Source organism: Haemaphysalis longicornis, unplaced genomic scaffold (assembly GCF_048455015.1).
Source record: "Haemaphysalis longicornis isolate Haplotype H1 unplaced genomic scaffold, Haemaphysalis longicornis Haplotype H1 scaffold_12, whole genome shotgun sequence".
Classification (NCBI taxonomy): Eukaryota; Metazoa; Arthropoda; class Arachnida; order Ixodida; family Ixodidae; genus Haemaphysalis; species Haemaphysalis longicornis.
In genome coordinates, this window is record NW_027526225.1 from 45,850,261 (window position 1) to 45,871,015 (window position 20,755).

The following is a 20,755-nucleotide window of genomic DNA, read 5'->3' on the forward strand; positions in this document are numbered from 1 at the left end:
CCATCGAGGGAGATGCATGTTAGTACAGCTGACATTCCGGGCACTTGGGGTGAAATGCAGAAGGTTAATTAATTAAACGGGTTCATGCACGCCACGCCAGGTCCCAAACGGAGTTAGAAGACACCAAACCACACTTACCTAAAATAAAATTTAGCATCCCTTCCTAAAGAAAGTTGAGAAAAGGGCGAACATTTTCTCGCATAAAAACTGTGGCAAAAGTGCGTCAAAGCCTTCGCTTCGATGAAAGTGCGTCCAATCGATCTACAAACCTGCGGAAACCCAAATCGCCAATGAAGAACGAAGCCACCTGCCGCAATTCTTCTTACACTAAGTAAACGCATCTACGAGCGATTGTCTTATCTAGAACCGTTTCTTTTTCGCGATTTTCAAGTAACCGTTCCGTTTGCGTCAAGGGCCGCCTCATACAATTGCAGCCCAGGTTTCACGCGCATGCCGTGTGTACAGAGACCTTATCGGAGCTTTTCGGTCGACCTACGGGTCTAATGCATCAGTCGTTTGACAGGACGCCATCGGTCCCACTAACAAAGATTTCGCTTCAAAAAGATTGTGTAAAACTGAGCCAAGAATACATTTTACAACAAAGGAAAATCACGGGTCTGCCAAGCTCCCTGGCGCTGCTGAGCATCGAACCAAGGTCGATTCTTTGAGCACTTGCTCTGAATAGAAGGAGTTTTCCAAGCAGACCAGTAGATGGCGCAAGGTGCTCACCGGAAAGGAGGGGAGAGGGGGGGGGGGGGGGGGGGCTTGTACACAGTATATTATCTCTATGCACACATGGGATCGGAATCTCGCGTTGATACATTTCTATGAACAGCAACTGCAACCCGCATAGAGGAAATGAAGTTTAGGAGAGGCCCTTAGGAGAGAGTGAAGCCGGAAACGCCAGTTTCGGAGGCCGCCGTTTTTTTATTGTATTCCTTGCGTGTGCGCTGCACCCTCCCCCTTCGCTCAAAGTTACTCAATATGTACAGTTGCGAAACTCCCCATAGGCCCCATGTACCAAAAGCCGGTCTTTGGTTGCCCCCCTGCGCCGGGGAAAGTACGGGGCAAGTTGACTAGCCTGTCGTCTGTCGGCAGAACGTTGAAATAGTACTCAAGTGCTTGCGGCTGATACCGTAAGTCATAAAAAAGCCGCTAGAACGCTAGTAAATTTCACCTAATTAATGTATTCTAATTTTTTAAAAATTTTTACTAATAATATTTTAGCGAAGTTCAGTTTTTGTCTCCCAGGTGCCTCGAGCGTCGGCTTGCCCCTCAGCTTCCACAGAGCAGGGGTGCTAGCGCCGCCCGGATTCTGAAGCGGAGTTTCGCAACTGGTATACAGTCAAACCCGGCTATAACGAACCCGGATAGAGCGAATTATGCTATACATCGAACAAAAATATTTCAGTTATGGAAATACATGGGAAACATATTCCTTATAACGAAGTTCACATCCGATATATCGAACTTTGGGCGCCTAGAATGGCCGCCGAAATGCATGATCTCGGAGCGGCGATTGAGATGTGGATTGGCCGCGACCACGAAGCAAGAGCCGCGACTGAGACATTGCGCCTCGCATGAAATGACGTGATGCCCAATACTTTCCGTAACTGTTTCCGACGCGTGGGACTCGCGACGGAACCCGCCCAGTCAGTGAGTGCAGACCAAGATAGCAGCATCGGTGAACTGTGGGAAGAGCTCGCCAACGTTCCCGATGATGTCGCCAGTGAAATCCGTCCGACGCTTATAATGAAGCGCTTTCGGCGGTCGATGTGCTCCGCCACTGCTTCTTAGATTTTTGAGGACACGGACCCGAACTGGTGCAAACAATGTTTCGTGTAGAGAATGCTATGCTAGTTGAAGCCGCCAAAACGAAAGTGAAAACAAAAATCACCGCTTTTTTTTTTTTTGCAACTTGGGCAGTTAAGGCGGAAAGTAGCTTTATTACTTGCAATAAATGGATTATTTTATATGGTAATGGCTACTGTACTGTGTTCGTTTGTGCATACACGGATGGCAGAGTTGGTGAGGGAAGGAGGGGGGCGGGGGGAGGCTCTAGCTGATTGCAAACTCGTAACAATAAGCTCGTTATAGGCGGGTTCGGCTATATCGAACTATTGATATATCGAACTAATCGCGGTGCATATTGCAGTTCGCTATAAACGGGTTTCACTGTATATCCAGTAACTCTGCTCTTCGCTCGCTCCCCTGTCGTCTGCTTTGTCTCCGCCTGCTGGCCATTGGCTGCCGGCTGAGCCGGCGCCCTACCCCTCGCACTTCACCCACGCTGCTCCGTTAGCGCTCATTCGAACCGGGTGACATTTGCGCGAGAGGTTCAAACACGATTTGCAACAACGTGCTCGCCGGCGGCGGTGACCCGCTGCGAGATAGCGGCAGCGTAGCGCGCGCCGATCACTTCCCGAGCCGCCGCAGATATGCGCCGTGATTGAGCAGACTGCAGTTGGCGCTGCACACAAATTTCGCGTCATGGAGTATAGCAGTCGCCGGGGAATTTTTTTTATCTTTCAATTTTCAAAACCCAACAGTCCGAACCGCCATCTCCCAATCACCGCCCACCACTTCGAGCGCGAAATCCTTACCTTGACAGGGTGTAAGTAGCTTCGACTGCTAGCAGATTCGATCCCGCTTCCCGGCGACTCGTCTGTAGAAGAACTCTGCAACAAAGCCACGAGCAAATCGGCACATCGATCAATCACCGCAGTGTTTATATAAACAGTAAGCCTTTACTATTTACAGAATATAGCAAAATAGGTGCAAGCTAGCTTAGTCTCACATGAATATAGCAGACCGATGCCTTCATGAGGCCGCAGCATTCCGAGATTCGATTAACTGAAACCTTGAAACGGAGAAAATAACTTTTACTGATAAGCAGAACTTGGTGCTCTGTTCGACTCGGGGCTTTCATTACGAACCCATGTCAGTATCCACTTACCATTCAAGCCCCCGAAGTGAAATTGTAATAACAAGTTCTCGTTCTTCATTGCCAATATACTTGACACTTAGTTTCAGCTTCATGCACCTTTAGATTTGATTGAAGTTTTTAGTTTATTCATTTAAACCGAAAAAAGATACATATACAATGTGCACTTATACAATGTTGTGATACAACTACGTGTAAAAGGCAGATATAGGTAAAGGACATTCCTGTCTCTGACCTCATCTCAAACTGGTATTCCTTTTTCTGAACTCACTCCATTCCTAACAACGTGTTGCAATGAAGGTCTAGTTATGGCAAGCTCACCCAACACTTGGTCCGTGTAATAAAATGCTCATAACCAACTCACCTGAGAAACAACGTCCGCGGACACCTTACTCACCCTCAACAACATCAATAAGTTACTTTCGTTAGTTTGAAATTAATGTAAACCTGTAAGGGAACCCATTTTTCAATGAATGTATGTGAAATTGACGGCCTACCTAGCATTTCCTACAGGCATTCACCGTGAACAATCAACAGTACTGTGCTCGTTGCATCGCCACAAACATTTTGGTCGCGATATTTGGTACGCTTTGGTGGCAAATCAAAAGTACGACATCAGCGTTTACCTCGCCGAAGTCGTTGCAAAATGAGCACCGAAGTGTTGAGTGGCGTGAGCAAGACAAGCACAAACAGCCAACTGGGGTCACTGCATACCACATATAATACTTAGAAACAGAAAGTCAACACGGTGTCTTCGGAAATTGTCGCTAATCGCGTGATCCATGTCTAGAACTCGTTTCTTTGAAACTTAAGTTTGATGTGTCATGCAACACAAACGAATTGCGGGAAAATATTCCACCGGGAAAGGGATCATCCTAATTAAACCTCAGCTCTAAACTTAGCATCACTTCACCTGAAGCTTGCATACTACGTAGGAAGAAAAGGTACGTTACTGAAGGTTTCCCAGGGCACCTATAGTATATCTTGAACCTTAAAGGGGCCCTGAAAGGCATTTTGAGCACACTAAATGAACTAGCGCAATCGCTAGATTGGGTCGCCAACGTCACCTGTGCCAAGTATTACTCTTTTACGCGCAGCGGAAAGCTCACACTTTTGTTGCAAAGTTTGTCGCTTTTTTCTCACCCTTTCCTTCGTGTTTTTGGACGCCACCATCTTCACATGTCTACATCATCGATTCCCAGATGTTCGTCATGAGCTAGACATCCTGCTATTGGGCGGCTTTTTCACGGACTTCCGGCAAAGAGATGAGTCGTCTGCTCAGCGTCGGCTCGCCGGCTGATCTGCCAGCGGAGTGCCGGAGTGCTTTGACATTTTACGACAAACGAAACAAGTGTAAACAAACGCTTAACCGTTTGTATTGAATGCAACACGGCCATAACACGACGTGGATTTTATCTTACGTGAGTACGTACCATAAAGAAAGTCCCGTGGCACTTCTTTGGTGCAATCGCAGAGAACGCCCTGAGCCGAATGCCCGGGTTTGACGCGTACATTTTATTCAACTTCAAAACAATCCAGAGATGCGTTTCGAACGAACGCAACGTCACAACATGCGTTGCAAGTCTGAACCGCGATTGACAGACGATGAGTTGCCTCCTCCTGCCCGTCGTAAATACGGCACTCACCTCACACCCGGTTTGCGGGGACGAGCAGCAAGTCACAACTCTGGCGCGCAAGCGATAAGGCTTTTAGCCAGGCACACTGCACATACCCCATGCGAGGTTGAGTGGTACGTCGTTCGAGAAAGATAATCCAGACCATGGGAAGCACTATCCACCCGCAGAAGTACAATGTCGCATTTCATCGCGAAACGAACGCGTCCACAACACACAGGAGGCGATGCACACACACACACACACACAGCTTCGGTCGCTGCATTGGCTTAGCTGCAAGCTTCGTTCGGACAATCAGCCATGCTACGACGATACAGAGCTGCGTGAGGACGACGTGCTAACCACTTCACGTATTTAAAAACACAGGGGCAAAGAACTAGGTTCATCGGAAGCAAAAAATCTTTCCTCCATTATAGTGCCTGAAATATACTGGCTAGTGTGCCGAGGGCGGGCTCCAGGCGGGCGCCTGGAGAGATGTACGCGGTCGTCTGCCGCTTGGGGCGCTGCCGTGCGGGAGTGTGCGCGTTCATCCGGCCCGAGCAGATCGCGCGGTTACCTCCGAGCTGCGTAGCAGACGGCAGCGGCAGAACTTTCCAGTCCCGCTTGCGACGAAAGCGAGCGAAAGCGACGGGAATTCTGTCGCGCAACCAAAATTTGTCCCGACCATTCGACAAAAACGATCGTCGCGCGACAAAGCGACGGAATTCCTGCCGCTCTCACTCGCTTTCGTCGCAAGTGCGAACGAGCCTTTATGCGCAATCTCCGCCCCACATAAAACAAGCTCTTGCTTGTCGCCTGAGCATACGGTTGATATCTGACTACGTTACACTGTGCTTGCCAGTGTATTTAAACGATGTCACTAGGTTTGAAACGTACGCGCTCGGCGTGCAGCTTTGTAAACGCAAGCGGTTTCACATACGCACGCTATTTTGCTGCTAATAGAGTTTTAGTACAGCGTTTGTGGCCTTTGCATACGCTAAACGCTAAATTTTTGCGTCCCGCTACGTGACACCGCGATGGGAGTTTTAGTAGAGCGTCTCATCAGTTTTGCGTAGCGACACACTAATGCATACGGCGCCATCTGTCAAATGTTTTCCGAAATGTCTCGCCGGCTGATCTGCTAGCGGAGTGCCGGAGTGTTTGGACATTTTACGACTATCCAAACAAGTGCAAACAAACGCTTTCCCGTCAGTGTTGAATGCAACACATGGGTGCAGCTTGTCAGAACACGGGTTCTCGCTGATCGAGTGCAGCGTTGGTTTGCTCTTCGCCTTCACGTTCATCGCCGCTGATAAAGCGATCCGATCCGGCGCGTTTTGTGCACGGGTTCTGTTTCGGTTGAAAATGTCTTTTTTCACATGCCGCCGGTAGTAGGAATTACAACCACCGCAAAATAACACCCGGCACCAGCGGGGCCACATCTGAGACCGCGCTTTTTGGATAAACAGTGCGCGGTGCACCAAAGGGAACGAGCGCACGATTCTCCCCACGCGGCTGCGAGTTCGCCGCCGATACCAACTTCAGCTACGTACACCGCGAAAGGGCAAGGCCAGGCCGCACACATGCGGCCAGATCATTCGTTCGCTTTTCCAGCCTGTGTCCATGGTGTCTACAGAGATGAAAAAGCCGAAAGAGCTGTCCCGTAGCAGACGGCAGTCTGTGGGAGCGCAATAGCGGAAGTACGTCACCGCTGAGGAGCGGAGAATCATGGGAGGGGAGGCCAACAGCGAAGAAACAGTTGAAAGGAGGAGGAAATACGGCGTGACGATAATTCGCGGTTTTTGATTTACGATTTCTCAGCTAATACTCATCGCTTTAACAAAATTCTTGCAGGAGGAGATTGCTAATACATTGCTTTATTTGGTTACATGTACATCCATGCATCGGCGGAAGGCATTTCAGGACCCCTTTAATGACTTTTAAGTTCCTTGCCAAGGGTTATGTTTTAACACCATTTCACTAACCAGACGCCCGACGCTGAAGCTAGAAATAAGGTTATTGAAATCTTGAACAATTACTGTGGCTGCCATAAAATGAGCCTCTTACTCCAATTGAGGAATACAAAGGCGGATTACTGTAATGGCTTTGAAAGCTGGAGAATCGAGCACTGCCGCCCTACAAAAATTCATTTTCACCCTTTTACGCTTCTTTAAGATGTTTAGGGAGAATAAACTACGGACATTGGAAGCTGGGAAAACCGGTGTGGATAGGAATTGAGCCCCCATGTTCACCCATTTCGCCTATTTTAGATGGTTAGGGTGTTAAAGGGCGGAACACCACATTTAAGAACATTTAGAGCTGGCGAAATGGATTTAGCCACACACAAACATCCAATTTGCAGACATTTTATGCCTTGTCGATTACGGCGTAAGAAGGTTCAGTTTGCAATTCGCGCCTAAATGTTTAAACGTCACAAAGCAGACGGCCTAACCTTCACTACAGGCGATAAGTTGCCACTACAATTGTGCTATTTAGAGTGTCCACATTGGCGTGAAATTGTGTAAGTACTCGCCACCTCTATGCATTTACATAGCAAGGTAAAGTATTTGTCAAAATTTTCTAGGCCACGACAAATGTCACTGACTCACAAAGAAATCAAAGCTAAAGCTTAACGTCTAGCTGAGACCAAATTGTTTTGCGACTGTGAGAAAATAAGTTTTTTTTTCTGCCCAGCTTTCTTACATGAAACGTTTCATCCTTGCTGGAGAGGTAAGTTTGTACTTTTAATTTATTGTGGCCTATGTGCTTTCGGCATAACCTAGAAAATTTTGACAAAGACTGTACATGTTCCTTCAGCGATATAGAAAAGTGCGAAGATATCTGTCTAAAAAGATATCTGAAGAAATTATGCTTTCAGTTCCCTTGCATACAATAAAAGTGTACTATCCCCACAGTGTACTTTGGGTTGCGTCGTGGGCGAAGCTTCCCGGGGAGCAAACGTAAAAGTTGCAGTTAACCTTGTCTCTGGTAATACAAGAAACCGCATTGACCGATTCTTTGTAATATACCAGAAACATTTTTTTCATTTGGGAGCAGAGACTAATCTTTAATTGGGAGGGGATAATTACATGTATTATCGTGAGGAAACAGTTAGTCCCAGCCAACTTTTCTCTCAATGGTTAAACCCCAATTTGAATCGATTGCTTAGAAACCAGCGCACTTATGCTTTCTGCGGTATTTGAAAACAGGAGATACATATACCTATCAAATAAAGAGCCCGACTGAACCACTGATTCATCAACGCCCAGCCGAAACCTAGCCGGGCCTAGTTCTCTGTAGCCCAGTCTCTCTCTAGCCAAGTTTTTAGCCGGACCTCGAGACATGAAACATCAGTAGTTTATATTCCTCTCATAGCGTTGGGGGTCACTCAGATGGGATTTTTGGATATTGCGTCTCTTACAAAGGAAAAGCGGGAAATTGTTTCCCCGAAATTTATGATTTTCTCGCTTATTGAGATATCGAAGTACTTTTGTAGATATATTTACCCCGTAAGAATCTCTAAAAAGTAGTCTTACGGTTTTTCCCTAACCAAGGTACACTAATATCGCCATTCTGCATTTTGGAGCAAATTATGTATCTTAAAAAATCCCCCCATGTATGTTTCACTGCTTCGTACACCCGGTTGGTTTCTGCTGATAAATGTTACCCATGCAAATGCACAAAACCAATTTTAACGATTTCGCCCTGTGACGCCGCTGAAGAGGCGAGAATGATTTTTTCCAAATTGGAGCCCTGACGAACCGAAAAAGCCTAACAAGTGGCGTCAATGCGCAGCCAAACTGCTAGGTGTAGAAACTTCGAATTTGAGGGGCACGTGCCTATTATGTAGTCAGGGTTCAATATTTCTTGATTTTTTGAAAACAGTTGCACCCCTGAGAGAGTCATCATCAGCCTGTCTAGGCCCACTGCAGGGCAAAGGCCTCTCCCATTATTATCTAATTATGCGGGTCCTGTACTAACTGCGACCAATTTATCCCCGCAAACTTCTTGATCTCATCTGCCCTCCTAACGTTCTGCCGCCCCCTGCAACGGTTGCCTTCTCTAGAGATCCACTCTGTTACCCTTAATGACCAACGGTTATCTTGCCTTCACATTATACACTCTGCCCACGCTCATTTCTTCTTAATTTATCCTAATATGTCCTTAACACTACTAATGTTCTACTAATATGTCTTTAACCGTGAGAGAGTAAAAACCGCTAAAACCTTTTCCACATTTTTTTTATCGCAGGCCCGTTGAGATATCGAACTAATCTTTGTTGATATAGGTAACCAACAGAAATACGTAAAAACTGTTTGAAAAGATTTTTTCATAACAGCCATGAAGTAGACAGGAGCAGGATTTTTGGCAAACTGCCTGTCTCCGCGGATTTCTCTATAGCTATTAGACCTGTTGATATATCCAATTCTTTTCACTAAGAAATGCTGGCCATAAAATTGTCCACATACCAATTCCAGGATTCTATCCGAACAATCCTATAACGAGGCAATCGGAGTTTTTTAAATTACACCCTGCTTGAAGTGGAATTAACTTCAATTATCCCGCGTAGCATATCGCTCGCCATCTGCTGGCTATTTCTGCAACCACACGTCTCCTGTAGGAACCCATGTTATTTGTTATGAAACTGTGACTGATGTGTATTCTTCTAACCTACCAGAAAAAAACTGCCTATGAGTTAGTAGGCTTTTGACAACACCATCTTGGTCCAATTTGTTTCGGGATAGTTCAAATAAAGCCCAAGTTCCAGCCGTTTCCCTTAGCCACACGTCTCCTGTGGGAACCCGTGTATTCACACCGCGCAGGAGTTCCTAATTCTTTACAGCTCCGCGGTGAACTAATTGTGACAAGTAAGAAATACCTCAGCCCATGTTATACCCATCAGTGTCATTTCTATTTTCTCCCACCCGGACATCGCCGGGTGTTACCGCTAGTTACTTTAAATTGACACATTCATAAAAGTGGCCCTGCTAAAAATCTAGCAGGCTATGTACGAAAAATGCTTAATAGAGCTCAGTTATTGCCGCAAACCTTGTATATGTCTCTTCTATCAAAAAAGTTCTCTTTACATGACGGTTGCAATGGTTTCTGGGCGTGTGTGAGTGCATGTGCCCTAAAGGGAGAGCCTTATTTCTCTATTTACCCTTCCCCATGACGTTTTCCCGCACTCACGTCGTCGCTGCTTTGCTGTTCGTCGTCCGAGAGCAGCGCCCCAAGGTGGGCGATGTAGTTGGACGCCAGGACAAGGATGTCCAACTTGGACAACTTCGTGTCCGGTGGCACCGACGGGAGAGAGCTCTGGAGGGCCTGGAAGGCGCTGCGGAGGCTCCGCACCCGGCTACGCTCCCGGGCCGCGTTTCGGGAAGTGGCTTTGGATTGTGCTCTGGCTGTGGACGCTGCGGGAGGATCGCCGCCAGTGGCTACTTCCGCGTCGTGTTCGTCCGCCCCTTCGTCTGCGCCGGTCTCAAGCAGAGCCGTCTGCAACTGCTCCTCGCAGCAATCGCTGGTTAGCACGGGTGGTCCGTCGACCAGGGAAGGCGTGCCTGCGTTCATGAGGACAGTGTCAACCGTCAACCGCTGACATTCTGTACGACCTATTAGAGAGTTACGGCATAGCGAAAAGTCAGTCGCGCTAACCTGTCCGGCGGCTGTAGAGTTAAGAGCTGTGTGTGCGTATATAGGGCGGAAACGTGCTGTGCGCATGCGTGAGTGCGCCGACTGTTTACACTTGCCAATTGCTGGGATCTCTTCGCACACCTCAGACAATGTACAAGAAATGTTCCCACAGAGATAATTTATTGTGAACGTAAAATGCTTCCTAATATGGCGAAGAGTATAGAGTGTACGCTCCCTGTCTCCTCCACAACAAATGCAGTAATGCTAGCGCACAGGTTGAAGGATAAAACCTAAAATAGAAAATAAATTTAGCCTTAATCTTGGGCTCAGCACTTGCCCTCAGTAAAGTATAGGCGTTAGTGGGGCTGCTTTGGCTGCCATCGGAGCAGTGGGCGGATGCGTTCAACTCCTGTTTACAACAAGGACAACACGGACAAGGTTGAAGCGCTACATCTTCATCTCACATTGGCATGCAGTTTGCAACATATTCCCATTGTTTTTTAATGCAAAAAACATGCAAAATAAACCATCATCCATTCTTGGCCAAATCCGTTTATATGGTGACTCGATCGAAATTGCAAAATCAGTCATCCACTTCCGACAATGACGGCGGTCGGCTCGGCATTTTCGATGCTAGCGTTCTTCCGGAAATCGGAGCGATAGCTCGCACTATCGGTTAAGGCATCTTGTTTACTGCAATCATACAATAGCTTTATTGTTATTCTGTACAGGGGAAGTCTTAATTTTTTTTAGTTTTTTGTGCTGGAGCAAATCTACTTGGTCGGATTACCCCCCATTGTGAGCGCAGGACCCACCTTCTAGCGGTGTAAGACCGAACCTTGACTCAGCACATGGCTTTTGTGCTTGCTTGATTGATTGATTGATAAATCTTCATTTGCGAGCATGAGGCGCAGAAGTTAGGGCGCCCGCCCGGTGGAGGGCATCCTTAGTCCAGGATACCCTGGCTGCGGCTGGCTGTCCGGGCCCTCGTCACCAGGTCTTGCCGGATCCTGAGGTCCGGGCTAGTCAGGCAAGCCATCTACTGCCCAAGGATGGGGTGGGGTTGGGAGGGAGGTGCGGGGTTATTTGACCCTCCCATACCTGATGATATAGGGTTCCAGGAGAAGGACAGAAATTACAGGTGGCGGAGTATCGAGTTGGGTAAATGGCGTGAATGAATACTATAGTATGTTGATATATCCTTTTTATGCGGTAGTAATGTATGACACAAAATCTTTCTATAACTGTTCTGTGGCGTCAACGCAGTGTTCGGAGTAATATCGTACCCCTGATGCTCATAATCTGATGCATCAGCTGATGAGCTTGCCATTTAAAGTTAATCACAGTGGAGGGCCTGGGTGTACAGTAGATGCAAGCGAAGCCTTTTATTTGCTTTCTCGTAACGTCCTTTCCTTCGCACTTGTTTACCTTTTAGAATACCAGTAAGCCAGAGGCCTTATGACCACCCTCCTTGCCCAAACAGTTTTTTCCTCCTAAAACCCGTCATCCGCCTTCTATGTCCTAGATTTTTTCACATAGCCAGAGAAGACCGTGATTTAAAAAACGGAGTCGAGCACTCGGTGAAGCCCGGTTAGGACGATGAAAAACCAGCAAGGATAGATGATATGTCCTTTCGGCACCCCAAGTAGGCTCAGTTATAGTGTGCCCAAAGTCGAACAAACGTTAACCGAATTATGTCTTTGGAGAAAGCCATAGCTCACCATTGCTGCAAGCTGGCATTCCTTCCGTGTCGTGTAAATCTGGTGCCCTAAAAGATGGCACAATACTGCGTTGTGCCATCAGTATACTAGTGCCATGACCCGCACCTTGCCATAAGGAGGATGACGAACTGTTCGCTGACAGGATGCCCAGAATGGTGTGCGGAATTACAAATATGCTTCCTGAAAGACAGTGACAGATGACTAGATAGTATGGAGCAGAACAGCACGGCATTATCTTTCTTGGGGATCCTTATTTATGGTGCGCAATGCAGCGGAATGGGACGCGGAATCCTGACCCCTAGGCTCGTGTGGTTCAACGACATGTCATTTTCTCCTTACAACGGAGGTAACGTATTTATAAATGTTTGTTCATGGGTCAAAGTGTTGCGACAAAACTTCAAAGCTCCTCCGTCTAACGACGAGCATGGTTGAAACGCGAAGCTTTCTTACGTACGAAAATCGAATGGCGAAATGCCCAAGTCAAAGCGTCAACGATCCGTTCACACTACCTGCGACTCTACGTTCAAACTCAGACTCCACCAGACGAATCCCTCACAGGACAGCTGAGTGCCCCCGCCACCCATCGCCCAGCATATCGGAATGGAGAAATCGAATAGACGACGGCTTCATAACGCGAGAGACCCAAATTCGATTCCGACCTCGGGACGTGTTTTTTTCTAGTTTCATCATCACGATCATCACAATTGTCATCGAGTGCCATCCCATGGTGTAACGTTAGATTTACTGCAGTGCGTTTTGGTTACGACACCTTCATCAGTGATACCAAGAAAGCTTCGATTTGACAACACCACCTCCTGTAATCATATTGTATGACCGTGTTGTATGACGACTGTCTTTGGAAACAGTAACTAACATTGATGTTAGTTGCTGTTGATGTGAGATGTTAGTACCTGCGAGCAGATACCTATCAGCGCTTCGGAAAATAATCACCTCGAAATTCACTCTGTGCCACATGTTACAGTTTTAGGGACGAAGCACCTTATGTGTTGCGCATGCTCGAGGAGCGTTGGGTTGGATTGGATTGGATTTGGATTGGGTTGAATTAAATTGAATTGTACCGGATTCGATTGCATTGGAATTATGTATACTGTACACACGCGTTGTCACTCATTTACATGTGCGAGTGGGCAATGCCACGCGTGATTTACGGTAAGAACGACCCCCGGTGCTTCGCCCACTCGTCATGATTCACTTCGTGGCGATGCGCGATTTTTTTTCCATATGAGTTTAGCTGCGCCTGCCACATCAGCACCACTTTTTTTTTTTCTTTAAAGAGAGCGAGCGTAATAAAAGGCGCCCCGCGTTGTCTGCCTCTATCATCGTTTACCAAGTTCGTAAATGAGCCACATACAGGACCATTCCTTGGCGAGTTTTGCCTGCATTCCGAATTTAGTTTATGCAACTGAGTGGCTATATACTGCGACTCCTCGTTAGCTCGACCTCGGATATCTGAAAATATCGGTTAAGTCGAAACTTGTTCTCCCCGTGCATTTACCTCCCATACGCGCCTTGTATATTTGTCCCCCTTCCATATCGACACGTCTTTTCAGTGAATTACGGATATCTCCAAATGTCGACCGAGAGGGAACAAGGCAAAGTCTGCTGCAGGCAGATGATCCGGCCTTCTTTCGAACGCTTAGCTTCCAGCTACGCGCCGAACGCGGCCGTGAGCGGCAAATTTACGCGGAGTACGCGCTGCACGAGGCCGATGTCCGCGTTACTGGAATGCTATTTGACGCCTACAGCGTGGAGGCAGCTTTGGACGACGTAGCTGATCGTGCGGACAACGTGGATCCTAGAGAAGGGCCTAACGGCATAAACAAGAAACATGCTGCGCCTGCTTCCCAACAAAATAGAATTCAGTGGTGGTGACCAACAATAGCTGTGATGCACTGAGCAGCGCTATAACTCTTTTCTGGGACTCATCTGGATGTGAACGCTAAACGCGCGAGCATCATGCAGTTGTTTCTTTCGCAATAATAAAAGTTCGTTCTTCGTGCGATTTTTTTGCCTCTATTACGGCGGCAGTCCCCTGTGCAGTGGGGCTTTTTTTTTACCCCGGGCTAGCTCTTATTTCAGTGACCTGGTCACGAATTTCCGCCATTCCGCTTAGCTCGAAACTGCGCTTATCTCGAAAGTTTCAGCGGATTTTACGATCTAGAGTTAACGAGGGAACTGTACTTCATGCGACGCGTAGACACCGCAGCACTGCCCTGAAAGTGCCCTCCCCTTCTGAGACCTGTGACTTTTTTACAGGTGGTCGGTATCAGTGAGCTCTACCCTTTACAACAGAGCACGGCAACTTCCATTCCTCTTTCTCTTTGTAAACCGTGGTTGTCCTAGTTTCACATAAAAGCTATTATCGATCACTGTTAGAGCCACCTGCTCTGTACGGTCATGTTCACTGACCCCTAAGAAAATACAGCAAGCGGCTGTGGTTCATCTTACGTTCCTCGCGCCTTGCCGTTTGAGCTGCTCGAAGGCTATTGACTACCATACGGAGCTACTACATAGTGACGTTACCATGACGCTACAGCCCTTGGTATCCAGTCTCGTTTATCGGCCACAAACCATGTTCGGTGAGGTACCCCAAAAACGTTGAAGACTGACCAGTTAATTGATGTCCGGAGCCGAATGACGTTTCCTCCTTAACATAACTCGTTGCCGAGCGTGTTATTTAATGGCTTCAGTAACGAGAGCCTAGCGCTAACAGATGAACACGTAATGGGAGAAATAACCTGGCCAGCAGCCAGTGCGAAAACTAGATGGGCCGGGTGCAGCGGGCAGACAACACAGCAGAGGCGTTGGAGCCCTGCAACGAGGGCACCACCCCTTCTCAAGCCCGCAGGGAGCACATGCCAAAAAACAACCCGGTGGAGTGCCGACCAACCATGCAAACCAGAGCTATAATAAATGTTTTCCACACCAGCCGCCATGCGTCGTAGTGGCGAGCTCCTTGCGTGTGAGGTGCCTTCACTTGGACGACGAGGAGCGAGAGGTGAAACTGTTTATCGATGACGAGATGGGGAGTACAACGAAGGTAGAGCAAAGAAGGTTGCGATTGAGATTTCAGAAATACTCACTCCTACAGCATAGCAGCCTACTTCCCAGCCCTGCACGCATGGGCTGAATTCACTATTTCCCGAATAGTTTATACGCACTGCCACTTTCCTATTGGCGGTGAGATGTTTGAGTGGCGCCCCCTGGCTCTGACGTCGGCTTAGGGACTCGCGCCGCTGTCGTCTGCTACACTCTGCTTGTAAGGGAAGCATTCCCTGTGCTGAAACCGCCAGCTTTGATGTTTTAGTGCATTAAAAACGCGTTTCTAGTAATTCAGTTATTTTTCTAACTTCTGACAACTTTGAATAATTTCAATCTGTATCCCCCAGAAGTTTGCAACACACCAGAAGAGAGAGAACAACTTTCTTCAGAGCATCGGTCAGAAGATCGTGTGTAACTCGTCCTTTCTAGCTTATTTGCCTGATTCAGCGCTCAGAGCTCCTCCATAAGTATTCAAAATACGTAGGCTTCCGTACAGTATTTTTGGAGATGCTCTTATGAAGGCTCAATAGTCTAATAATACGTATCAAGCAGAGGGCCCCAACACGCACATCACACAGCAGGAAATAAAGCGGCTGTGTGCTATTTCTTTCGTTGCTGTTGACTTGCATCAGATGATTTTTTTTTCTGTGCCCAACGCATTAATGTTTATGCGCCGTCACAAACGCATTATTAGTAGCTTTGAGGATGTTGTTGGGGCTTACAAAGATCGTGTGGATATTTTGTTCAGGCTGTATGGCATACATTCCCTTTTTCACAAATTGACTTTCGTTATGGCCGCGTGAAAGAAAGAGCGTATCCACAGCGTAAGTTATTTATTCACATGCAAATACAATGAGAAGGTTTGTGCTACTCCACCGCGATCGCGCCACAGACAACGTTGTCAACAGAACTCGAAGGTGGCTTTTGTGCCCCGAATTTCTATCGTAACCACCGCTATTCTAACGAACTGACTCAACCGGAACAATTATAACATGATTACGGTGTCGAAGGCTTGATATACCCGCTAATTAACGCAATAAATAGTATACCTGCATATATTACAAGAATCAAAACCAATATATATTTCCAAGCAGCTCTTTAATGTTTTCCAACACATCCAGGCGTAAAGAACAAATCTTGGTCTACTGGGGATGGCGTTCTATGAATTTAAAAAAATTACTCTTACTGTCTTGTCCTGTAATGAGGACCCGGTCCACTAACCAGCTCGATTTTACTGTTAAATATGGTATTCTCCTCCTCCTTCTTCTGCTCCTCCCGCGTGCAGTTTTCCTGTAACGCATATCTGAATATTGGGAAGATACGGCTGTGGGAAATGTACCGAAATATCCCACCAAGTCTGAACAAACATAGCCTTACATCTTTACCGTAGATGTAACTCGTTTCGATCAATAAACCTTCATACTGGTGAGAAGCCTGGTATAAAACCAGCATGCGCCTATATACAAGGTGGGTTATTTGGAACTCAACCTACACTTTTTGCAGCATTTAGTGTATGTCGGCATATTTTCATGCCATGACAACGTAAAGTGATGTGATACAATACTTTCGAGCGTTTGGGAAGGTTGCAAAAACTGTTTTATTTTACATAAGATCACCTGTAATCGTAATGCCTTCTGCCAAAGCCGACAGCCCCGAAGGTCTGTAATTTGTTTTGGTCTTGCATTTTCGCTGTAGTCTGTTACTAGCAGCCGGCTGTTCCCTTTATTCGAAATATTGCTTAATATAGAAGCTGACGCTTAGCTCTGACTCTTCGCGCTCAGCACAGGACCGGCTTCGCAAGAAATGGGACGAAACCGGCAATGTTTCTTGCGTAGCGGTATCCAAAACTATACTTTAACTCACGCTTTAAGCTAGTGTATGCGATTTGAAGTCTATTATTACGATAAAAACTTACGCACACGCAAAATCTGGTGCGGACACGCATCAGACGTCAACCGAGCGCAAAGAAACAACAAAGAGAGCGAGTCCGAGTGAAGCAGACAACAAATGCGAGAATCCCTAAGCCGACGTCACGGAGGCGCGTTTCGCAGCGCCGCCAGTGGTCGCGCTCACCGCCAATAGCTCCCGTTGCGGCCAGACGGATCGTGGGCTGGAATCCTAACGCCGCCGCGCCAATAGAACTTTTTCAGGTGATGCCATTTCCGTGACTGACATGACGTCGGTGAGGTTTGTGTACCCCGGCATAAAACACTTTCGTGTTAAAATACATACATTTGCTCCCCCATTCCGCGTCGTTTCAAAATGAATCCCATCGATTCGGAAAACTCGGTTCCTGCATAGCTGACAAATGTAGCGCCCATGTGTCCTTTACCCAAACAGATAGGAAACGTTAAACTTTTGAACTTCGCACAACATGATGCAATAGAGGTATACTAAAAACAGAGTGATGAGTGTGGCATCATTATGCTAGCATTCAAATGATGTGAACAAGCATAACTACAATCTCAGTCATTTTTCTTGGCGGTGACCTTCGTCGGTGCCAGCACAAACAAGTCCGCGTGACGTCATAAAGCTGCGTGAGCAAGTGACTGGTGAGTGGTCACTACTCTATCTGTTTTCCCTTAGTATTTAGATTATTTCTTTCGAGCTTGTGTTACAATAGTCGTCATTCGTATCGGGGCGACGTTGTCTTTTTGTTATTTACCTCCATGGCCCCGTGTCAATTAACACAGACCCAATTCTACATCAGCATCAACCCGAATGTTCACTCTTTCAACAGCATTTGTGGCTTCTTTTACCTGAAAAAGGTGTGAAGAGCAAAAGGTTGCAAGCAGCGTGCTTGTGACTCACCAAAGGAGGCGTCGTCCGAGGAGGACACATTACACAGTCCGAGGTCGGAAACGTCCAGTTCTAGGATGCCGTCGAAATAGCACGGCTCCTGTTCGATTAAACCGTCCCACAGCTTCCACGAGCACTCATCGGCGGCGTCGAAGTCCAAATTGAACAACTCCTCCATCGCGGCAGATTTGCTGTAAGTCTTTACTTGCGCACCAAATGGACTTCAGCGGTAATTCCAAGCTCCGGTCACGGCTACTACCAGATCTTGAAACGTGGTTCAAAACAAGGGATGATTGCGTGCACAATATATAATAATGTTATTTTAACTGATACCTCACTCCTCTTTCCCTTCCTGCTTTTATTAGTTCTCTGTTAGAGGTGCCCAAGAATTACCTTTGCTGGAGTAGAAATCGATCGCCTCTCCCTGTTCTTGTCCTAACGTTCTTCGCTGTCAACAACCACCGTGGATGGGTCAGTGGACAGATGTTTCTTCTCCGAAAACAGACACGGTAACGAGATCTGCGTGACGAAGTCGAGGGAGTCACCTCCTGTTCGACGTCATCGATGTTTCCCTATCCATAGATATTCTCTCGAAGCGCGGTAACAGGGTGGACTTTGGTTCTTGCGGTGCTCCTGGAAAAAGGATCTTGGTCCGCCACACGCTTTGTCGCTCACAAAGAATCACAGAGGCCTATATCATCTGATCGTCGCTTCTTCCATCGATAACAGGTTCAACTCGAGTTTAGCGGCCGTCTCGAAGGAAAATTACCTTAAAAGAGAAGCTCACTGAAATCAACGAGTGCAACAGACGGACAGGTTGCATCGGCACAAGCCGGAGCAAGTTTCCTGAAGGCAGATTCCCAGTACCGAAGCGTTCGAGAGTTCGTGTCGGGGATACGGACTATACGCAAAGATATCGCCCTTTAAATGGGCACGGGCGTGGGGAGGGGGAAAGATCGCCTTCGTTTTTGCGGACAGCTCGCGAGTGGCCGACGCCAAGTCGCTACGAGCCAATCAATGAGGCGGTGTTTAGTTACGTACCGCCTTTGCTCCCCGGCGTACAGGCACAAGCAACGACAAAAAAAAAGCCAGTAGAGATTACGAGGGAACGAATGTGAGGGGAGAACAAGCGATAGCGCCGGGCCGTCACTTCCTTATCACCTGGATGCGTTTTACCCTCGCGTTGGTTCCGATGCGGAAGTGGCACGGTGGAAATTGATGTGACTTTTTTGCACGTGTTCAGTTCATGGGTTAGGTCCTGCAGAGAATGTGTTTACTCGAAGTTTGTCCCAGGCGCATCAACAAGACCTTTCCCCTTCTTTTTCTTTATCCACTTCTGGGAGCACTATTGGAAGCATTGCGTAACCTAGCTGCCTGCGCAGCTAAAAGAATCATTCCTTTCCCACACCATATTGCGTGGGACATGCATAGCCTGTCAATCGTTCAATGCAGAGTTTTATGAGTGCCTGGAACCAGCGAAAACCGTTCGCGCATGCGTCACGATATTCTTATAACTTTACCTCTCTGAGTGTACACTCCGAGTTGCCGTGTCTGCATTGCGCCAGACGGCTGTGCGGACTTTTCCATCCGGCGTGCTGTGTCCCGAGAGGTCGGGGGTTCAATTTCGGCCCCACAAACGCTGTATTTTTCTCGCGACTCCGTTCGCTTTTGCCAGGAGCGTGCAGTTTGTTCCGAAGTAGGGTTTCTCCCTCCCATCAGTTGCACCTTCAACCCTACCCCAGCCTCAAGGAGTCCTGAAACAGGGTTAAAATAATGCACTTTGTATTTCCTTCGTGCTTCAAAACCCGCGAAAGCCGTACTAGTTCTCGCCAGCTCTGAAAAGGAACCTGGGCTTTGTTCATCGCAGCAGATACATTTGGTCGGGTTCTTCTTCTAAGATTTTCTTTAAAGGGGCCATGAAGACAAAATGCAATTCCTGTTCGTTAAAAAAAACTGCTTTGTCCCAATAACAACGACACCAATTTCACCGCAAACTTCAAACATATATCCTAGACGTTGAAGAAAACAGGCAAAGCAGTGGCGAATCCCCGGTACTTTCCGGTGATTCCTCTATGGCGTCGCAGAATCTTGTTTGTGAGATTGCACCATCAGCCTAAGCCACCCCCAAGAGCCATGACTGGACGATTGTAGTGAAGCCCCTGGCTCTGTTTTATTGTATCACTGGAATGCTAACGTGCGGTAACACACTGACACCTATGTTTTTATTTATGGCCCATATTACATCACCCCTGCCCATATTACGTCACTGTAGCGCAAAATCTGAAAATTGTTAAATATTTTACTTATTTATTTATTCGTTGATTTATTTATTTGCATACCCTAAAGACCCCGAAGGGCATTACATAGAGGGGATCAGGAAAGCATAACTTGAAACAGATGATATAGTACATAACATCAGTATACAAACAATAACATTGAAGATTTACCTATACAGGGCAAAAAATACAATTTTTACAGTAGGAACTTGCCATCGGCGTAACAATGAACACAAAATGTGTTTTAACAGAGGCAACGCTGCACTTTCTTTTTTTTTTTTTTTTTGGCTTTGTCCGCTTTTGGTCGCTTTTGTCCGCCTAAAGAAATTAACGAACTGCTTTCCTCCGCGAACCGGCATGCACGCGCAGCTCGGCGTCAATGAAAACGAACACGGCCAAAATAGAAGCGCAATGACCGCAAAACGCAAACAAAAACGCTTCTGCAAAATCACAACGCAATGACCGAAATGAAAACGCAAAGCCAGCAATCGACCAAAGCGAAACTTTTTTATTTTGTAAAGCTTTACGCGAACGCAAATGTTTGGTATACATTATGGTAGACCATTCTTCTGTTCTTCAATGGCAGCCTACTGTTCCGCTGAGCGAACCAAGCGCGGCATACCCATGGCCGCGCTAGAAGATGAGCTGCTCGACCAGAGCGGTTGACCGAACCTTCAATGTGGCGTGAAGTGAGTGACGGCGCTG

At 47.1% G+C, this 20,755-nt stretch overlaps 1 protein-coding gene across 1 annotated transcript in view; it reads right to left on the bottom strand.

Moving 5' to 3' along the window:
* LOC144162588 (uncharacterized) overlaps positions 1-18,691 on the bottom strand; it is a 33,990-nt gene extending 15,299 nt beyond the window's left edge. Inside the window, exons 1-3 of the mRNA XM_077693186.1 lie at positions 17,787-18,691; positions 9,748-10,118; positions 2,604-2,678 (exon numbers count right to left, since the gene is read on the bottom strand). Of these exons, the coding sequence (XP_077549312.1) occupies positions 2,604-2,678; positions 9,748-10,118; positions 17,787-17,952 (612 nt within the window). The 5' untranslated portion in view covers positions 17,953-18,691. The remainder of the gene's footprint in view (positions 1-2,603; positions 2,679-9,747; positions 10,119-17,786) is intronic.
* Positions 18,692-20,755: the final 2,064 nt, after the last annotated feature.